Raw genomic sequence first — 18,900 nt, forward strand, 5'->3', positions numbered from 1 at the left:
ATCCCTTCACTCTGAGAACGCAGTACCTCAGACTTGACGTGGCCTCAAAGGCTTTCTCGCTCCTCCTTTGAGTCTGGAGTGAGGCCGCCAGGAGGGGGTCTCTCATTGCGGTCAAATCGGACGGACTGACTTCTCGACGGCAACAATCCAAGTCTTGGTGGGATGCATAGGAAGATGACAGGACATGCGCTTGTGTATTGCCGGTCTGTGTCTAGCCATGTCTTACGTCATTTCACGCATTCTTCATCTCCGCCTTGACGTCGTCCCAGTTCGTCGCTCTCGGCAACTCTGTCATCCTGCCATATCAGCTGATGTATCAATCAGAAACCCACTGTAATGTCCGGCCATAGCTACAAATATCAGCACAGCCTGGTAGTATCTCTCACCTTATACCGCCAAGTCGCGAAACTGCACGCAGCTCCTCTGCCATGATCCGATCCGGATCATTCGGGTCAAAGACGAATTCTTTCTGTGTCTGTTAGCTTCACCCGTTTGTACGACACTCACTCCATGGAATTGTAGGACTCGGCCCAGAATGACCGTCGAAGCGATCTTCCCATCGTCCTTCTTGACATCGTACCAGTGTTCCAACCGGCATTCCATGGAGAATGCAGATTCGCCCACATGTGGAGGCTTGACCATCCTACCGAGATGAGCAAAGGACTAGCTCGGTGACGTACTTTGAGTCTCGCTTGGTAAGACCTGAAACCTCCCATTCTTCGACCTCCCGTGGAGCAGCGGCACTGGTCATGTTTGCAGCTTCGACAAATGGCTCCGAGATGATGCTGACGCAAAATTCTTTCAAGTGTTTGATGTTGCTTGCAGTATCTGGAAAAGTCAGAAAGGCTGTCAGACCGAACCATTACCCTTCAATCCATCTGTAGTCTGGGGGTTCGCAGCGACAGAGATCATAATAACGGGGGGACTCGAAGAGACCATGTTGAAGTAGGAGAACGGAGCGAGCTGATGTTGTTGTTGAGCCTCGTCATGCAGGACTGGACTCACGTTGCCGACACCCTTGTCATCCATGCTCGATACCAAAGCGATCGGTCGAGGGACCTGCTGTCAGAAAAGCAATCGTGCCCGGCTCACAATCGCAGAGATCATCATCTATTTGTTGAGCTGCGACTCTAGGTAAACGCGCTCACCTTGTACATGGCGGGTCCTTCCATTTGTTCCGGATCGATAGCTCTCCATCCCTCCTGAGATTTAAACTTGTCTGCACCGGGCTGAAAACACCATTTCAGATTGAAAGACCCTTGCTTCCACATACGAGATCATTAACACCTTGCCCTAGTTTCCAGTTCGGGTCTGGCGTCTGAGTGTAGTGAAGCTCAGCCTTTCGGTCGAAAGGCGGCCGAGAAGCTTCTGCCTCTGTGGTCCCATCAGATGAATCTTGATCGTATGCTCTCACCTTTGAATGGTATATGCGGAGCCATAGTGGTGATGAGTTGATGAAAGAGAGAGAGAGAGAGAGATGAACAAATCCCGGTTTGCTGATACGGCAAATGTCCGGAATTTCCGGACTTGGTGACGTCTGCTCTTCTTACTGACATTTTGACAGTATCTCACAGTCTACTATATCAGTTCTTGCCACTTGAGAGCATCTATCAGGCTACTGCTGACTCCTGAGTGTCCATTCATCGCATTTGATATATGACTCATGGGCAAGATGAATTATGGGCTGTTAAGAGGATCCGGCCGAAAGCGCTCCCAAGTATGATATGTCCATTAGTAGGCGTCTGAGGTCAGACTAATCGCTCTGGGAGATTCTCAGGACATTAACGAGCCTCATGAGCCTACTCCGGCCCCTTAGTCTGGTCAAAGGCTCCAATCTGTGAACACATGGCTGGAGCACCGGCTCATCACAGCAAGCTATGGCAAGCGCCACAATTGGCCATGGCCAACCTCTTCCCCGTCACGTGACCCAACGAGTCGATCGCGAAATGTGCTGCATGTCCTGTTCTACACCTTTGACCTCTTTACCCAATGACAATGTCTGAGCCTACAAACACACCCGCAGCTCCAGATCAGCAGCCCGCTGTGCCGGCTGACGCTGCTCCCGAAGGAGATGCCCCTGCCGGTCCGTCCAAATCCGAGCTCAAAAGACGAGCCAAAGAAGCTGAAAAGGCGAAAAAGGCCGCGGAACGAGCGGCTCGAGAAGAAGAGGAGAAGAAGAAGAGGGAGGCAGAGGCTACCGTAGACAATGCCAGTCAGAACTATGGCAAGCTACCTCTGCATCAGAGTCAGGAGAGATTGGGTGAGCTAGTCTGCGAGGTTCATTGACTGAAGGATCAGGCCGGACTTACCTCAAGTTTGGGAAACTGAGTCAAGAGGATGTTGGCAAGCCTGTCGTTTTCCGGGCTAGATTGCACAACATGCGACCTCAGGGAGCCAAGATCGTCTTTTTGTCGTTCAGACAGCAGACTCACACGCTTCAGGGTGTACTCGTTGCCTCAGGGGACAAGGACGAGCACCAGGTCTCGAAGCAGATGCTGAAATTTGCCCAACTCATTCCGGTGAGCTTGAGGACCGAGAATACAAATGGCTCATCTGCTAGTCTGAATCTCTTGTGGTCGTCGAGGGTGTAATCAAGTCGGCTGAAGTCAAGTCTTGCACTATTCAAAACTTTGAAGTTGGCATTCGCAAGGTGAATCGCAAGTATGGATGAAGGCTGATGCCTTAGCTCTACACTGCGGTCGAAGTCGCTCAACTGCCTTTTTCCATTGATGACGCTTCCAGACCCGAGTCCGACTTCCAAAGGGTCAGTCTAAAGATTAGCCTTTCTCTGACATGTACACAGATGGAGAACGAAGACGTTCAATACTCTCGAGTTTCCTTGCCGACTCGACTCGACAACCGAGTCATGGATCTCCGAGTGAGTCATATCTCGCGAGCACAATCTTACGCCAGACACCTGCCAATCAAGCCATTTTCCGAATCTCCTCTGCCGTCTGTCAAATGTTCCGAGAGCATCTGACATCTGAGGGCTTTGTGGAGATCCACTCGCCAAAGCTACAAGGCGCTGCTACCGAGTCTGGGGCCAGTGTCTTCAAAGTTCAATACTTCAACGGTGAGAAGTCGCATCGACTCCTTTTCTGACCCCAAAGGGACCGCCTTCCTCGCACAGAGTCCTCAATTGGCCAAACAGATGTGTATCGCAGGGGATATGGAGCGAGTCTTTGAGATCGCCCCAGTATTCAGAGCTGAGAACTCGAACACTCACCGACATATGACTGAGTTTGTCGGACTCGATCTGGAGATGGCCATCGAAGAACACTACCACGAGGTTCTCGATGTACTCGATAACTTGTTCTTGACCATTTTCCGTGGACTTCAATCGAACTACTCACACGAGATTGAGACAATCAAAAAACAATTCCCCTGTGATGACTTCCTGTTCTTGGAAAAGACCCTGCGACTCAAATTCAGCGAGGGCATGAAGATGCTTCGTGAAGCCGGAGCTACGGACAGCGAGGGCAATCCCATTGGCGAGATGGATGACATGAGGTGAGTCAGAAGCTGGTCTCAGGACTGATTTGGAAGCACCGAGAACGAGAAGCTTCTCGGTCGATTGGTCCGAGAGAAATACAAGACCGACTACTTCATTCTCGACAAATTCCCCCTTGCCATTCGACCATTTTACACCATGCCTGATCCCGTCGATGTCAACTTGTCCAACTCGTACGACTTCTTCATGCGAGGAGAGGAAATCTTGTCTGGAGCTCAACGTATTCATGATCCCGACTTTTTGGTGGAGCGAATGAAGGTTGCTGGTATCGAGCCTTCGAGCATGCAGGGTTACTTGGATGCCTTCAAATTGGGTGCACCTCCCCACGGAGGTGGAGGTATCGGTGAGTCGATCGTCAACTGTATTGAGCTGACAGTAAAGGGCTGGAACGTGTCGTCATGCTGTTCCTGTGTCTCGAGAACATTCGAAGGGCTTCTTTGTTCCCTCGTGACCCGAAGAGGTTGATGCCGTAGAGTAGTAGACTCAGTGATGCAGCGACTACATCCAAAATTTGCTTCCGCTTTTCCAAGTTGATCCCTCGTTGACCGATACGATGTCAGTCTTCAGCTGTCACGTCCAAACGATGGCGACCAAGGGCATAGGCAAGATCTTGGTGGTAGTGTCCTGTCTCATGCTGCTTCATGGTAAGCATGTCGAGACTCGTCACAGCTGATCGAGCTCAGCGGCATACTCGACATATGAATGTAGATTCGAAGCGTAGAGTCACGATGCTGATACCCGCAGACTTATCGACATTAAAGGCTCTTGGTCATCGAGAGGCGACCACGACTCTGCCTCAATCAGTGCGTCTCGACATCGTTTCCTCATCTGACATGCTCACAGATTGTCGTCGAGGCCGTCTTGTCCCTCTTGCTTTTTGTCCCTTCAATCGCCATCTCGTCCTCACCCTTGAGAGATGTTACATATAGAGGTGAAATGGCGACAAGGCGAGTTTGCTTGTATCATGTGTCGAAAGCTGATATCTCTCTCTTTTAGATCAATAGACGACGCAGATGCCAGGATGGGGTTCTTGGCGTTGTCGCCTCGAGGTAGAGCATTATTCGGGCAGTCTCAAAAAGACTAGATAGTCTATGCATATATGATACAATTCACCCTGCCCCAGGATGCGGCGTTCACTTCTCCCTCAGGACCCACTTCAATCCTCCTCTATTCCTGACTTGCTGACGTTCCTCCTTACTCCAATATTTGTGGTCCTCCTTGATAATCTTCTGCTGAGGCGTCAACCTGTTGTCCCCTTCCCACAACAATTTCCTGGATAGCCGTATCTGACGAGCGTTTTGCGGGACGTCTGGTAATTTTATGGTGGGGAGTGTGTGTCCTTTCGAAATGTCCTCTAAACGGACGTTCCGAGGTAAAGCAGAGCCCATAGCTCTGAGATGGTCATTAGGTGTGGGTTGATTGGCCAAGGGGTGTGAAGGAGCGGGCTGGAGGAGTGGTCTGACGAGAGACTCGAGCTGCGGACGAATCTTGACAAGTCGGGGCATGGCGAGGGGATGCGGAATGGGAATACGATCCAGGCTCGGATCTGATTCAGAGACTCAAAGTCGAAGCGCTGAGATACCTGGGGGTTCAGGGATACAGATCGATAGCGAGCCGAGGTAGGGAAGAGTTTTGCAGGTGTCTGAATGGTTTATCGTGGTGCGCGTCCGAGCTGACGCCGGACAGTACTCTTATTCTGTCGAGCCTTCCGATTGTTTGCCACGCCTGTATCGCTCGCTCGATGGAAATGGTATGGTGTTGTATGGTTTGACAGACGGCGGCCTGCTGAGAGACCTGTACTGTTCGGCGATGAATTTCTCGATGACCGGTCACGTGACTCGGGCGTTACGAGGTTCCATGATCTTTGGTCATCGGGTATTATGTTGGAATTCGTGGTCATTCTGACTAGCTAGTATCTCATCATCTGGACATCGTTTCAGCAAAAAGAGTCAGCAGCAAAGCACTGCTCAGACAGTCTAGCGACACGAGCCATACGTTGACAGCTGGGCTGCATTGCTTGGCCTACTCTACAAATACATCGTGCGGAATGTTGAATTACTCTCCTGTGACGCGGACATTGTTACCGAGTCTGTGAGTGAGGTCGACCACGCAGGAGCTGAACGTGCTTCAGATAGAGACTCCAACAGCCTCTCATCATGGTATATCTTCCAACGCTTATCCTCGGCTTTTTGGTTCTCTCGCTTCTATGCCGGTTCTATCTCTTTCCCTTGTTGTTCTCTCAATTGAGCAACTTTAGGCTTACATCCATATCCCCTCTGTCTGTCAAGGGGCTTGAGTACCGGCTGCGAGACGAAAAGGCTGCAGTGATCCCTACGCTCCGGGTCGAACGAGCAGCTTGGACCTGGGGAGGCTGGAAGGAAGATGGCGCAAAGGGTCTGATAGTCTTAAAGCTGGAGGGAGTGAGCCTACGAGTCAGACACAGGTCCCCGAAAAGGGACGAGCGTAAACCACCTCATCCCAAAACGCGTAAAGTGAGCAGTGAGAAGGGATATCTAGCTGACTTTGTAGCCTCCTGGTCTCCTAAGCCGAAATCTCAATCGATTGCTCTCCATCATCCTTCATTTGTTCCTCCACCACTGGCCATCCTTGGCACGCGTAGTCTCGCTTCAGATTGCCGACTCAAGATTGATCTTCGATGATCTCAGCGGGCTGGAGCTTACAGTCCGAGATATACACCTCGGAGTCAAGGTCCTGTTCGAGGGCAAGGAGCCACAAGACCCCGGAACGCCCGCATCCCCAACTCTCCCCTCCCCATCACAGGATACCGGGCGTGCTTATCCTCTTGCTTCCCCTCCTCCGGAGACTGGCGGTACCAGTCCTCTACTCTCGCCGCATGGGTTTTTCACATCTTTCACGCTCCCTGGGGCACCAAAGCCGGGTGACACACCGCCTTCGAGGATACAGAATGCTCGGCGGACCGCATCCACCCTCCACTCTCGTATGTCGAGTACTGCGAATGCAGTGTGGTCAAGGGCAATAGGACGAGCTCATGGATCCGTCATCTTCATGACCTCTGTCACAGATGTCGCACTAATCCTTCCCTACCTCGACGAGATTGAGGACCACAGATCTGGTCCGAGGCGCCCATCGACGCACCTATCCCACCGAGCTTCGATTCGTTCTTTCAACTCTGAAGTCGGCGAGAAGATGCGCAGGACATCGATGCTGGCATTCATGAAACCCTGCGGCTCTAACGCACCACGTTATGCCCTACCATCGGACGAGAGCGGCTACGAGACGTTGGGTGTGATAGATGAGGCGACGACAGCATCTTTGGCTTTGGGCTTTGGGCCAAAAAAGGGATTACTTGGTGAAGATACTCTTCGGACGAGTCTTGCATTGGGCAAGATTCACACCAGTCTCGGTGCCATGGAAAAGGTCAATGAGCTGGCCAAATCTCACCGAGGCAAATCGGCAAAGGATGAGGCCAAGGATTCCAATGCGAGATGGAGTCCAAAGGGCCTGCCAAGAGTGGGTGCCTTGACGTCCTCTCTCTCTCTCTCTCTGACTATTGCAGATAATTCTTCGTGCGCTAGAGAGCGTTTCAGTCTCTCTCAACCACCTCACAGTCTCCCAGTACCTCGCGGCTAGTGACTCACGGCCCCGCTCTGCATCCTCCTCCGCAACCGACATCTCGGACCTACTAGTTCCTGAAGATGATGTCTACACAGTATCTTTGGAGCTCGATCAATTCTACTGCCAGCTTGACGCTGCCGATTCTTCTACCAATTACTGGACGCACAATGCGTTTGGCGTCAACAGCCACCCCGAATCCAAAGTTCGAGGAGTTGGTTTCAAGCTTGCGTGGGGTACCATCGGACTGCAGTGTATAGCACCGGGCGAGGAAGCCCACGAGAAGTCACAGCTGTTGCAGATGCGTTCTGCCGACTTTGAGGGATGCTCCACGTGGCGACCCAAAGGTTGGTCGAGGGAAGAGCTGCTTTTCGCCGGTGACCCCAATCTGGCTCTCATCGTTGGACGAGGCGGCCTCGCGTCAGTCGACATCGCGGCTGACCTGCCGCTGTTGTGCAGTCTCAAAGAGGCCTGGCTCCGAAACCGGCCACCTACACCAGCAAATACGGGTACGACTGAATCTGTAGAGCTAGAAACCACTTGGGATCTACCACCCAGGGTCCGCCTCGGATTTGATGTTGGTCACACGATGGTCGTCGTTGCAGATCCTACTTCGGAGGACAGTACGACACTTACGATGGCCTCTGAAGGTCTACGGACTAGCTGCTTTACCAGCTTTGCCGACATTGTAGCGAGACGAAATCGCACTGCCTCGAGAGCGGCGTTCAAAGCTGAGGAAGAGCTTCGTTCTAGGCGAGAACAAAACGGACTCGATGAGGATTATTCTCAACCGAGTCCGATGCTCAAGCCGCAATATCGCAGACATTTCAGTCAACCGCCTGCTAAATTACGAGATGACTTTGCGCTCTCTATGCGGGCGGATGCTTCACTGGAGCTCGAACCACTGTCATTCCACTTGACGCTGTCGGGTCAGGATCCTAAGAACCCCACTGTCCATCATCTCGGATCGATTGGCCGACTTCACACGACCCTTGGCGGCGACATTTGGGGGAAACAGAATATTCAGAAGTCTGGAGCCGAGATAGCTCGCTTGATGCCCGATTCGAGATCTTTTGCATTGGATCTAGGAATCGATCAAGGCATCAAGCTGGACATGTGGAACTCGGATGTGGTCGATTCTCTGATCACCATGATCAAAGCCCATCAGCCGTCTCAACCCAAGGATAAGCCTGCGAAAGGTCCTATACTGGCGAAGTTGCCCAGCGGTATTTCTGTTCGTGTCTCCCTTGGTCTCATCAGTCTCTTTGTCGGTCATCCGGATCCTAACCCCGATTGCAAGCTGAATCTGACGCGTGGACTTTGGCTTCAAACCCAGGTGACTCTCGAATATGCTTACTACGGAAATCGAACGCAGACACTGACTTATCGACACCATCTTTCGTCCGCGACTCGAGCCAAACTTCGACTACCGGAGGACATCAAGACTCAAGCTCTTGCTCAATTCACAGAGCGTTCCAGCAAGGACGGTCGCGCGGCCTTGTTCGCCATGTCGTTGACAGGCACGATTGTCAAAGCCATCTTCCACGGCGAGCGATTTGTCAACAAGGGGGGCATTTATCTCTCCCACGAGATACCGCAGTCTCCGAAACCAAAGGAGTCTGAAGCCTTTGTCGGCTGGGAATTCATGCGGCCGAAGCCGAAGACTCATCTCAGTTCTGGACACATCACCAACGCCTTGCCTCCGCTCGACTTGGCCGATTCTGAACAAGCTACGAGACCGCTGTTGAAGACATCTCACTGCAATTTCAACTTCGTCGTCTGTACTGAGAGCCGCGATGCTCCGCTGCAGTACGATCTTAGTGGGCATGTGGATGGAGTCGATATAGTGTCGGATCTCTCGCACGTGTATTGTGCTCTGCTCGCCACTTTGGTGTTCCGTCGCATGGCATCTGCGCTCAAACGAACATCACATGCGCCGAAAGAGCAACCTAAGACGACAGACGCCCTTCGTGTAAGCGTCACTATTTCCCACATCCAAACGTACATTGTCTTCCCAGCCGGGGAACACATGGTCAGCTACTTCAATCTCGTCAAGGTTTACAAGCAAAGGGCTGAGCCCATCAAAGCCAGAATCGAAACGGCGCTGATGTATGTGCCGAGTCCCCGGCAAGCGGGAGCGTTCGAGGAACTTGTCCGTTTACGAGGTCTGGAGGTGACCTTTGATGACTCTGGCCCGAAACCATCGTTCAGAGTGGATGCCGAGGCTCTCCGTGTGCGGATACCTTTCGGATACGTTTTTGCCAAGTTAGTGCTAAACGTTCAACTTGCGGTCAAGAGCATGAAGCTGCTTGTCGAGGATCTTGGCTCCGAAGGCGAATTCCTGTTTGTCCGTCGACCCACCGCAGAAGCTGCCAAGCAAGTACCTCCGATATCGATCAATATCAAGTACCTATCACTGGAAGCCAAGGACAACCCCATAGAGACGAGGTTGAACCTCATCTGGCGTGTGGGCATGAACGAACAGCAGATTCGAAATTCGTGGGAGGATACGTTCGAGCGCAAACAGCAGGTCATGGAAGAGGCAGTGTCTCCATCTGTGGATGACGATGTAGACACTCGACCTGGATCATACAAGCTGTCCAAGAATGCCACAGTCTCATACGAGGAAGCTCGATATCGGCTGGACTGGTTCAAAGCCCAAGAGTGGCGCAAGCGCATTGACAGCGCCATCAAGACGCAGCGTTTGCGAGAGCAAGAGGCACTGCGAACAATGGAGAGCATGGGGCCAGACCGAAAACTGCCCATTCAGATCGCGGGGTCTACCAAGAGCGCTCCACTCTTCCGGGCCGCATTTGAAGGCGTCCAAATGGTCGTCAAGTACCTTGGGTGGTCACGGGATGACACAATCAAATATATGGGCGACGTTTCAGCGCCATTTGACGAAGGCGCGGAATTCTCGCTATTCATACCCCTTCATCTGACTTGGAAAATGACTTCGGCAAGTCTCAAGTTGCGCGATTATCCTCTCGATCTGATCAACATTCCACTGTCTTCGGACGGGAAACCTAGCTGGGAACTCGAAACGCCGTTCATCATTGCCGAAGAGCTACAAGGCGACGACTCGGTGGTGTACATCCCGAGTATGGTCATCCCAGCAGACTGTGGTGCCAGAGGCGCAGCACCATTCCGCTTGCAGATTGCCAAGACGATCATGCCGGTGAAGACGTATTGCCGACCCGTCATCAATATTCTCACCGACCGCACGACCGAGTTCACCTGGGGTAATTCGTATTCTCCCGCCATATCCGATTTCGCGCGCGTGATTGAGTCTCTCAGTCACCCACCACGAGATCCGAGTCCTCGAATCGGATTCTGGGACAAGTTTAGGTTGATCTTGCACTGGAAGGTCACAATCCATTTCTCAGACACTGTGCACCTACACCTGAAAGGTAAGTCTGGGCTCTCAGGCCAAGCTGACGACAGGTTCGAGCGATCCATATGCTACTACAGGCCATGGAGCTGGATTCGCTCTGTCTTGGAGTGGAGGGACCAAGGTGGAGATCAATCAGCCTAATCCGGAGCACGAGACGATTCAAATCACCGCTGAAGAGCTCCTCATAGCCATACCAGAGTAAGTCGAGAATCCCCGCAGCAATGCTTACTTTGTAGTTTGTCGGCCGCACAAGACGATCAAGCGATCGGACGAGACAGTAGTCCGCGCAATAAGAGCCACGAGCAGCAGGACTTGATCGAAAGGAGGTACACAAAGCCTTGTGCTCAGTACCAAAACGGTGTCAGAGTTGGTTTCGGGTTTGTGTTCGAGCGGACTTGTCGCCCGTGGAGCTGCAAGGAGAACTGCGGATCTACCGAGAATCTTTTGCATCGGCAGTGTCGCATCATGGAGTTCAAGAAGCATCAAGACGTCATTCTCCGTTCACCTGCGGCGATCGAACGGGACGACAAGGAGGCTGGGCATCCTACTGACTCGTATGAAGGATTCCGGTCAGACTTCGTTCATTTCTCAGTCTCAAATGTGTCGCCCCTCAACAAGGTTGATCCAAAGGAAAAGGACTCGACGAAATTAACGGGTCTCCACTTCAGCCCTCGAGCCTTCGCACACTTCTTCGCTTGGTGGAAACTGTTCGACTCGGCAACGTCTCTGCCCATCAGACAGGGCAAATTGTTCCCTGACTCCCCACCTCCCTCTAAAAAATTCGGTAAGAGTTTGGGAACTATCAAGTATCGTTTCGACCTAGCGCACGTCTTCGTCTCTCACGTCTACGCCCAAGTTGTGCCAGAACTATGGGCTGAAGGCAAGCATCAGGCTCTAGGAGTTAAAGCTCGATTTGGTCGCTTCAGAGCCGACGCACATCAACGAGCTCAAGAGAAGACTGTGCGACACGAAAAGCTGCACCGGACAACAGTCGTCGTTCACAAGCCATTTTACGCAGCTGATCTTTTGCTGGACGACATCGAACTCAAGGGAATCCGTGCCGACTTTAGGGTAGATGGAACCTCTGGAACAAGCACTCCTAATCCCAACTCTGCTACTGCTCCTCGAGTCACTGAGCTCGGTCCTGAAGCAAAAGGCTGGTTCAACTTTTTCGACTTTATCGACGTGGATCGTAAACCGTTTGATCGGGATCCTGAGCTGGAAATCGTAGACATCGGTGACTGTCCCGAGATATTCTTCTCTAAAAGAGTCAAAGCGAGACAGACACGGCCTGACGACGACCAAAACGAAAATGATTCCGAGAGCGTGAACTCGTCTCAAGACAGTCGACTGGAACTGGAGAGCTCCAAATTCGGGCACGAGCGTTCGCACATTTGCTATCTTGGGGCAGCGGCTGCAGTTGGCCCTACACAGGTTAGAATCACCAAGGCCAGAATTTCTGAACTGGAAGATCTGCGCGAGGCTCTGACTAATGAAGAGATTGTGAGTTTAGCACAGCTTACGGCACTGACAGGCACAGGGCAATGCTAACGACTTGAAAAATGTTTCGAATCGGCTGAATACCCTGTACAAACATCTGGAATATCTGTCTTCGAAGGAAAGCCGACATATGGATGACGACACGTTCCAGACGACTTATGTCCATCCTCTTGACAAGGAAGAACACCGCACGGGAGATATCAGCTTCGAGAACACGGTCCACGTTCATTGTCCTCGTATTATCCTCACGAACACTGCCAGAAACGTAAGCCCGGCACATGAATCTGAGTTGATCTCGCAGCTGCTTTACAAGTATTACTTTTCTAGCCGAGACCGGAAAAGGGAAGAATACACTACATCCCATGCGTAAGCCTTATGACGAAGCGATGACTGATCTATAGCTCGCTACGAGGTGTCAGAGAGAGCATCGCCAAACGGTTGTCTCGAGATCAGAAAGGCTTGTTCGAACACGCCGATGATATTCCCACTTCAACAGAGGATTACGAGGGACTGGAGATCCTCTCGGAACTACAGGACATGCTATGCGGACCAAATTCTGTCAAACGATTCGAAGTTCGTGATCACAACTTGTCCGGAGAGGAAGAACTTCGCCGAAGGTCGATTGGTATACCGGAGGATTGCATGGTGAAACCGCAAAACGACTTTCTCATCCTCAAACCCCAAGTGGGCCTCCGAAGTAACGTGGACCAAGACTCCATCGTCTTGCTCACTATGGAGGAGATCTCGTTCAAGGGGTACAGAGTCATGGACAAGCAATTGTCGGATGTGACCGCAGCGAACGTGCTCGACCGGTGAGTGCTGACGAGATTCTCCCTCTGACTTGCAGGAACTACGTCGCGATGAAAGGTCTTCAAGCATTTTACCCCAGCGAGACAACCATGGGACGCCAACGTGGACCCTTGGGGGTGCCTCGTGGTCTTGACTTTGTTCCTTTGGAAATTTTCCTTGATGTGCGGAGTGAAGCCACCGAGTATGATCGGATCGTGCTCAAATCCGATGCGGCGATCTACTTTGATCGTTTCAATCATTTGCGCATGCCTCGCGGTCTTGACTGGCCCGATGTCAAGGATGATGAAGGCTATTCCATGAACCATTTACGGCGGCATCAAGACTTGTTCACCATCATCGTCCCTCGGCTCAGTGTCGCCGCCACATCCAAACACTACACTGCACTGTACAACGTCGTCACAGACTTGCTGCTTTACGTTGATCCAAAACATCGGCAGCGTTCGGAGCGCATCGACAATTTTATTTATGCTTTCGATCGAAAAGATAGAAATCCGCAAAAACTCATACTGGACCTTTTCACTCTGCAGCAGGAGATCCGTCATCTGGCAGCTCTGGAGCGGGGCTATGCTGCCAATATGGATTTACTGGATGAGTCTGGACGCGAAGAGCTGTTCAAAATCAGGACAGATCAGATGGAGGGCATGGAGCAATTATTCACCGTTTTTGAGGCAATAAGTGTGAATCAAGCGAGGGACGATGCCAAGGCGGCGCTCAAGACTGCCTCACGAATGGATGTTAGGGTCGGCGGCATCGCGTGGCATATGCTCCGAGACGATTTGACGCCGCTGATCAAGCTGGACATTGAAGGAACACTTTATTCCATCGTCAGCAACAAGGACGGCTCGACAGACAACGCTGCTGTGTTTGGTGAGCTTTCCGCCTTGAACAGCAGCCACGAGGCAATGTATCCCGAGGTATTGGCTCGGTATGAACCATCCGGGGCTGGCAGACGAAAAAACGTGAGTCGTCCTGTCGAGCCAAGCTCACTGTAGCGCGACTCCTTCGCTTCCATCTTTATGTCGACAATGGCTGCTGTTGGTGGTATTCAAATCGTTCGTCATCTCGCGGTCAACCTTCATCCGGTCCGTTTCAAGCTGGAAGAAAGACTCGGACACGAGATCGTGGATTACATCTTCAATGATCGAGTCAAGAGACGTCGTCAAAAGGCCGAAGAGAAGCAGAACGGTACCACGAATGGACACAGGGAGAATGGCACCACTACCCCTGGCCCATCGGGTCGCAGAGACGCACAACGCACGCCGTCTGGTATGGAGATGCCACCGTTGAATCGAACCAGATCTCAAGCCTCAATCTTGTCAGAAACGCCTAACGGACGAAGCTCCGAAGATCAGTCTGAGGGCGATCATAAATTCACCATGGTGCCAATGCAGGATGCGGCGGAGATGCGCCGACGAGCCAGTGCGAACAAGACATTTGTCAAGATCGTCTTTGCTGCGACCAGTATCGTTCTCAGCTTCAAGGTGAGGGATGATGCTCAAGGTCAAACACTGACCTGCAGACCGATGAGACCAAAAAACATCGACGGTTCAGTATTCCCGATTGCGTGGACTTCAAGTTTAAAACGCCTGAAATTGTCTACAACAACAAAGTCTGGGGTTACGAGGACGTATTTGAGCATTGGAAACGGGATACCCGGAGCTACGCCTGGTCACAGACTGGTGATTTACTCTCTCAGCTCATCAAAAAGACATCTGTTTTCCGGTCGAAGAAGACATTGAAGCACATTGCGACGCTGCAGCCAGATGCCAGCAAGGACCGGAGCCCTTCGTCACGAGTCTCGTCCATGTCCTCGAAACTGAGGTATCACGTCGAACCCCCGACACCACAGGATGAGATACAAAACTCGTTGTCCTTGGCTGGAGCCATGTCGGGCGAGCAACGAGACGGCTCCAACCCTGTGTCTCGATCGACTTCCCGGACTGACGGGAGCTCTCATGTGATGACCGGAGGTGCCCTTTCATCTCCTCCAGCCACGATCAGCGAATCGGAGAGCTCTGACAGTGAGCGAGAGGATCCTGCTGCGCGTATGGGCCGAACGGTGAAGGGTTTCATCGGAAAGTTGAGATCGAGAACCATGAGACAGGATGGGAGCCAGCCCGGATCATCCGAGGATGTGAGTAAATATCTGTCTAGGCAACAAAACCGCTGACGCCATCCCCAGTTGTCCAGGAGTAGCTCTACAGATCGGCTGCGAAGACATTCAACTCCTCTTTCAAATGCATCTTCACCACATCTTGGACATGTTGTAAGAGATCGTTGATCACTGTGTATACTCTATCACCATAGAAGTCATGGACATTGTACATAGAAGCCAAAATGCAAGCTTATAATTTTGCGTCTGGCGATACGAGTCCTCCTCCTTCGATGGGGATGACTGTTCTAGTGTAGTGTTCAGTGGCATGTCACGTGAAACTTGACTCACCCCGTAACCCATTCTCCGCCTTTTGAGGACAGCCAGAGACAAGCTGCAGCTACGTCCTCTGCCCTTCCGATGCGTTTCATCGGAAGTGATTCTGACAATTCGGTCTCAATACTGTCCAGGGTCGACTGCATCATTCTCGACCTGAAAGGTCCCAAAGCCAACGCATTGACGGTGATGACGGGACCGAGCTTTACAGCGAGATGGCGGGAGAGTCTGCAGAGTCAGTTCGTGAAGCCAAGACGGTGACGTACTGATGCAATGCGGCTTTGGATGCTGAGTAGGCGTATGTCTCAAATACGGGCACATTGATACCGTTGACCGAGCCAATCTTTTTGGTCATTCAGCCGCAGGACGGCGTCTGGTTGACCTACGTTAATGACTCTACTGGGACCATCTTGACCGCTGCCGTGTCGAAGCAGAGGGAGTAGCTTTTGAGTCAGCGTAAAGACACGTTGAACGTTGAGCGTCAAGAGCTTTGTGAATGCCGCATCGGGATAAGTATCCAGTTCGTCGCCCCATGCAGCTCCAGAGTTGTTAACCTGTCATCCCCGTGAGCCCGCGCGCCGATTCTTCTGCTCTTCTTACTAAGATATGGAGAGCTGTAAAAAGTGTCAGTAATGATGAGACTTCAAGTGTTGCTCAGCTCACCCTCCTCCCTTCTTTCAAGCTCCTTGGCCAGCCTGACACATTCTTCATACTTTGACAAATCTGCAGCAATGGCAAGGCATTGTCCTGGACCAACTGCTGAGAGCCGCTTCGCCGTTTCCTCACATGCTTTGGCGTCCCTCGAAGATATGTACACCTATTAAGGGTGAGTAACCATCCCTTTGACAAGCTATGCTTACTTTGGCACCGTTCGCGACGAAGCCAGAGGCAATCTATGGAGAGGATTCAGAAACCACTTTGGGGTGGAAAGGACGGACACACCATCTCGCCGACGCCTCGACCACCACCGGTCACGAGCACGACCTGAGAGGAGTTCAGCAGGTCAACCCGAATCGACTGATCACCTTTCCCCTGACACTGAACAGGCTCTGACTGTCCATGCTCTTGTTAGCTGTGCTGAGAGTAGAGATGGCAATGTTCAAAGACGGTCGAGCAACGGGTCGGGTATCAATGTTCGCTCATAACCGAAGACTCAAATTTTCGTGGCGAGGGGCATGCAAGCAAGGCAGGCATACTCGATACAGTGTGGGTCATTTACGAGTTGAAATCGATAAGATGAGCGTTGATGTACGCAATCTGCTCCTTCCTGTAATCATCCTGGATGACAGAAGCATTGAAGGTCGTGTTCCCACCGCTGAACAACAGCATATTGGCACTCGCCCCGCCCTCCTGGTATTTTGGCCAATAGGTGATTTCTCCTGGACACTGACCATTAGGGTCGGCATAGTGAATAAAGTTGAGCCTATGCAAAGGGGACATGAGTCGCGCCAAACTGATGCACGCACCAGTATTCTAGAGCCAGACTTGAGATAGCTACTCCAGCGGGTCCAGAGTCCCTCTCGTCGACTTGACCAAGGAAGTATTGGGCGTCAAACGTGTGAGAGACTGCGTGCGGCATGAGCTGCGATATCTGCACTCCCAGACATACTTCCTGTCCGGGTACCCGGGTGTGGAGAAGCATCCCATAGCCATGTCCAGGTCTGACACCAGTCATTGGCATTCATCTGCTCCAGCATCCACCTTCGAGCATGTTGGAAAGCGAGATCACCGTACATGGAAGCGATGCGTTTGTATCTACCGATCAGGAAAGACTCTGAAAGGGCGACCTACTGGGGATTCAACCCAAATGTCTGATTCCCTGTGCCATAAGGACTGATCATATGTCAGACAGCTCTTGGAGACTTCCCGCCTTACCATCCTAAAGCAGGCACGTTTGAGTACAGCTCAAGCAAGGTATCGACCGATGCTTGTGACGGATTCACTGGCTCTAGCCACTCGATTTGGTTCACGACCCCTTGCGTACTATTTGTATCGGTCTGTACGAAGATGGTCCCTCTGACAAGGATGAGAATGACTGTCAAGCTTGTGCCACTTACTCGTCTAGATCATCACCGGCCAAAATGGGGATTCTGGCGAACTTGCCCTGGCTGAGCAAATAGGATGGGCGGTCAGGTATGAGATCATAGTCGACATTCGGATCTTGACAGTCAGCGTTCGTATATGCGGCAGGAAGACGTACTCCAGGGGAAACTATGCGCAGTGATCAGCCTGAGACCTCCGTGGATGCTCACCCCAAGGCGAATCTGGGCTCCTCTCGGAGCTGATTCGTGGCGTTTTGTAGAATGACAGCATCGATCGCTCTCAAGCATTGGAAGGTGTCATTCGAATTGGTGCAGTTCGTCGCGTCTAGCAGGGCGGGATAGAGCTCTGGGAATCCCTCGGTCGTAGGTGCCAGTGGATTCGCTGACGGGTACCCGGAGTTCAGAACCTAATCTGCATCAGAAGATCTTCCAGACTATATTCACCCACAATGCCGTTCAATTTGGGAGGGTCTTTGATCAGAGTCATCAGAGAGGCAGCAACGCCTCCTGCAGACTGACCACCGAGTGTGACCTTGCATCTGATCAGTGCCTGCTTACGGTCGGAGCACACCTCACCCTGTTGGGATCGCCGCCGAAGCTCTTGATGTTCTCTTGTACCCAATTAAGAGCCGCGACTACATCTTTCAGTCCAGAGTTTGATGCGTTGTGTGACAGGTATTCTTGTCCGCAGCCAAATCCAAAAGGGCCCAGTCTGTAGTTGGGCGTGACGATTATCATGGGTTGACTCTATCATAGTCAGCTACATTGATAGTTCTGACTCGCTCTTTCGATGGCCGTCTCGAGAAAGTCTGTGAAGTTGAAGGCTCCGGCAGAGCCTTCAATAAACGAACCTCCATACCTGGCAGACTCAGTATTGCTTGGGAAGGTTACACCTGCACTCACAACCACACAAACACAGGTAGTGCATCTGTCCCCGTACATTTGTTCGGCCTCCATACACTCAGGTAAAGACAATCCTCGCTGACATCTGAGCCACTGCTCATACATCCCGGTCGGTACCCAGTCTGGTTGATACTTGATGGCAAAGCGTCGGGAGGTTGAGGCGCTTGGAATCTCAGGTCTCCAAGAGCTGCCTCGTCAATCTCTTACTTATGACTTCAGCTCACGAGGCTTTGCAAATGGGATCCCGAAGAACAAATCGATATCGGCCGATTGCTTCGAACCATACACGGTGACGCTGGGCGTATTGGGGCTTGATGGATAGTATGTCACTGCTGGTTGTTCTCGACCAGAGCAGAGATTTAATCGGCAGAGCAAGGCCGCCGAAACGGCAATCACATGCTTGAGAACCATGATTGTGGTAACCGTAAAGCTATGGTTGGTCGAAGAGATTCGCTCCTGGAACTATGACATCTCCGCTATTTCCGGATTAAACTCATGAGCCAGATTGAGACTAGGGCAACGATCACTTTGAGCGGGTGGGGGTTAATGTCGAAACAGTGAAACGATATCCGCTTATCAGGAGCCGAAGCAACAAGTTGATCATGCATGATGAGTTTCATTCGATAATGATACGAGTTCGAAGCTCTAAGCCCTTCCAGCTCCCTAAAGTGATCCAGAAGTCTTGGCTTGCAGCACGTCATCAGCCTGTAGCATTCTC

The 18,900-nt window shown here is 51.8% G+C and overlaps 6 protein-coding genes across 6 annotated transcripts; 3 read left to right on the forward strand and 3 right to left on the reverse strand.

Annotated features, from left to right (window-relative positions):
• Window positions 1-144: 144 nt before the first annotated feature.
• BD324DRAFT_617068 (hypothetical protein) lies at window positions 145-1,694 on the reverse strand. Its single transcript, XM_022014875.1, has 11 exons — window positions 1,415-1,694; window positions 1,274-1,374; window positions 1,149-1,229; window positions 1,093-1,110; window positions 1,006-1,059; window positions 867-963; window positions 681-828; window positions 508-643; window positions 387-469; window positions 333-350; window positions 145-296 (listed from the first exon to the last, which is right to left on the reverse strand). The coding sequence occupies exons 1-11, from the start codon at window positions 1,554-1,556 to the stop codon at window positions 233-235; spliced, it is 942 nt and encodes a 313-aa protein (XP_021874036.1). The 5' UTR covers window positions 1,557-1,694; the 3' UTR covers window positions 145-232.
• A 301-nt stretch (window positions 1,695-1,995) lies between these two features.
• On the forward strand, window positions 1,996-3,984 carry BD324DRAFT_576340 (hypothetical protein; the record flags this gene model as incomplete). The annotated part of the gene is made up of 9 exons (XM_022013184.1): window positions 1,996-2,260; window positions 2,299-2,519; window positions 2,561-2,650; window positions 2,687-2,764; window positions 2,804-2,878; window positions 2,914-3,073; window positions 3,111-3,510; window positions 3,547-3,854; window positions 3,893-3,984. The coding sequence occupies 9 exons, from the start codon at window positions 1,996-1,998 to the stop codon at window positions 3,982-3,984; spliced, it is 1,689 nt and encodes a 562-aa protein (XP_021874037.1).
• A 45-nt stretch (window positions 3,985-4,029) lies between these two features.
• On the forward strand, window positions 4,030-4,617 carry BD324DRAFT_617077 (membrane magnesium transporter-domain-containing protein). Its single transcript, XM_022014876.1, has 5 exons — window positions 4,030-4,155; window positions 4,195-4,215; window positions 4,256-4,314; window positions 4,355-4,458; window positions 4,508-4,617. Exons 1-5 carry the CDS (start codon window positions 4,065-4,067, stop codon window positions 4,593-4,595), a joined length of 363 nt encoding a protein of 120 aa, XP_021874038.1. The 5' UTR covers window positions 4,030-4,064; the 3' UTR covers window positions 4,596-4,617.
• A 1,050-nt stretch (window positions 4,618-5,667) lies between these two features.
• BD324DRAFT_648844 (golgi-body localization protein domain-domain-containing protein) lies at window positions 5,668-15,005 on the forward strand (the record flags this gene model as incomplete). Its single annotated transcript, XM_022017897.1, has 12 exons — window positions 5,668-6,003; window positions 6,041-7,003; window positions 7,050-10,515; window positions 10,550-10,697; window positions 10,736-12,002; window positions 12,040-12,264; window positions 12,301-12,365; window positions 12,401-12,811; window positions 12,847-13,768; window positions 13,802-14,290; window positions 14,329-14,947; window positions 14,992-15,005. 12 exons carry the CDS (start codon window positions 5,668-5,670, stop codon window positions 15,003-15,005), a joined length of 8,925 nt encoding a protein of 2,974 aa, XP_021874039.1.
• A 61-nt stretch (window positions 15,006-15,066) lies between these two features.
• BD324DRAFT_269851 (hypothetical protein) lies at window positions 15,067-16,542 on the reverse strand. Its single transcript, XM_022012337.1, has 9 exons — window positions 16,263-16,542; window positions 16,180-16,221; window positions 16,098-16,130; window positions 15,901-16,054; window positions 15,838-15,851; window positions 15,624-15,791; window positions 15,504-15,580; window positions 15,253-15,465; window positions 15,067-15,209 (listed from the first exon to the last, which is right to left on the reverse strand). The coding sequence occupies exons 1-9, from the start codon at window positions 16,296-16,298 to the stop codon at window positions 15,155-15,157; spliced, it is 792 nt and encodes a 263-aa protein (XP_021874040.1). The 5' UTR covers window positions 16,299-16,542; the 3' UTR covers window positions 15,067-15,154.
• BD324DRAFT_617093 (Alpha/Beta hydrolase protein) lies at window positions 16,261-18,888 on the reverse strand. The gene is made up of 13 exons (XM_022014877.1): window positions 18,407-18,888; window positions 18,183-18,369; window positions 18,063-18,138; window positions 17,856-18,026; window positions 17,728-17,811; window positions 17,490-17,686; window positions 17,438-17,448; window positions 17,295-17,397; window positions 17,113-17,253; window positions 17,029-17,070; window positions 16,847-16,992; window positions 16,704-16,803; window positions 16,261-16,660 (listed from the first exon to the last, which is right to left on the reverse strand). The coding sequence occupies exons 1-13, from the start codon at window positions 18,591-18,593 to the stop codon at window positions 16,453-16,455; spliced, it is 1,653 nt and encodes a 550-aa protein (XP_021874041.1). The 5' UTR covers window positions 18,594-18,888; the 3' UTR covers window positions 16,261-16,452.
• Window positions 18,889-18,900: the final 12 nt, after the last annotated feature.

Source organism: Kockovaella imperatae (genome assembly GCF_002102565.1).
Source record: "Kockovaella imperatae strain NRRL Y-17943 chromosome Unknown BD324scaffold_2, whole genome shotgun sequence".
Lineage (NCBI taxonomy): Eukaryota > Fungi > Basidiomycota > Tremellomycetes > Tremellales > Cuniculitremaceae > Kockovaella > Kockovaella imperatae.

Coding starts and splice junctions, on each gene's coding strand:
- BD324DRAFT_617068 (XM_022014875.1), bottom strand. CDS start 1,556: ATGTCAGTAAGAAGAGCAGACGTCACCAAGTCCGGAAATTCCGGACAT. Junction 1,375..1,414: donor TCCGCATATACCATTCAAAG/GTGAGAGCATAC, acceptor ATGGGACCACAG/AGGCAGAAGCTTCTCGGCCG. Junction 644..680: donor CTTACCAAGCGAGACTCAAA/GTACGTCACCGA, acceptor TCATCTCGGTAG/GATGGTCAAGCCTCCACATG.
- BD324DRAFT_617093 (XM_022014877.1), bottom strand. CDS start 18,593: ATGGTTCTCAAGCATGTGATTGCCGTTTCGGCGGCCTTGCTCTGCCGA. Junction 18,370..18,406: donor GATCCCATTTGCAAAGCCTC/GTGAGCTGAAGT, acceptor TTGACGAGGCAG/CTCTTGGAGACCTGAGATTC. Junction 17,687..17,727: donor CTCCCAAATTGAACGGCATT/GTGGGTGAATAT, acceptor GATGCAGATTAG/GTTCTGAACTCCGGGTACCC.
- BD324DRAFT_269851 (XM_022012337.1), bottom strand. CDS start 16,298: ATGGACAGTCAGAGCCTGTTCAGTGTCAGGGGAAAG. Junction 16,222..16,262: donor TGTTCAGTGTCAGGGGAAAG/GTGATCAGTCGA, acceptor AACTCCTCTCAG/GTCGTGCTCGTGACCGGTGG. Junction 16,131..16,179: donor GTCGAGGCGTCGGCGAGATG/GTGTGTCCGTCC, acceptor TCCTCTCCATAG/ATTGCCTCTGGCTTCGTCGC.
- BD324DRAFT_617077 (XM_022014876.1), top strand. CDS start 4,065: ATGTCAGTCTTCAGCTGTCACGTCCAAACGATGGCGACCAAGGGCATA. Junction 4,216..4,255: donor GGCATACTCGACATATGAAT/GTAGATTCGAAG, acceptor TGATACCCGCAG/ACTTATCGACATTAAAGGCT. Junction 4,459..4,507: donor AGAGGTGAAATGGCGACAAG/GCGAGTTTGCTT, acceptor TCTCTCTTTTAG/ATCAATAGACGACGCAGATG.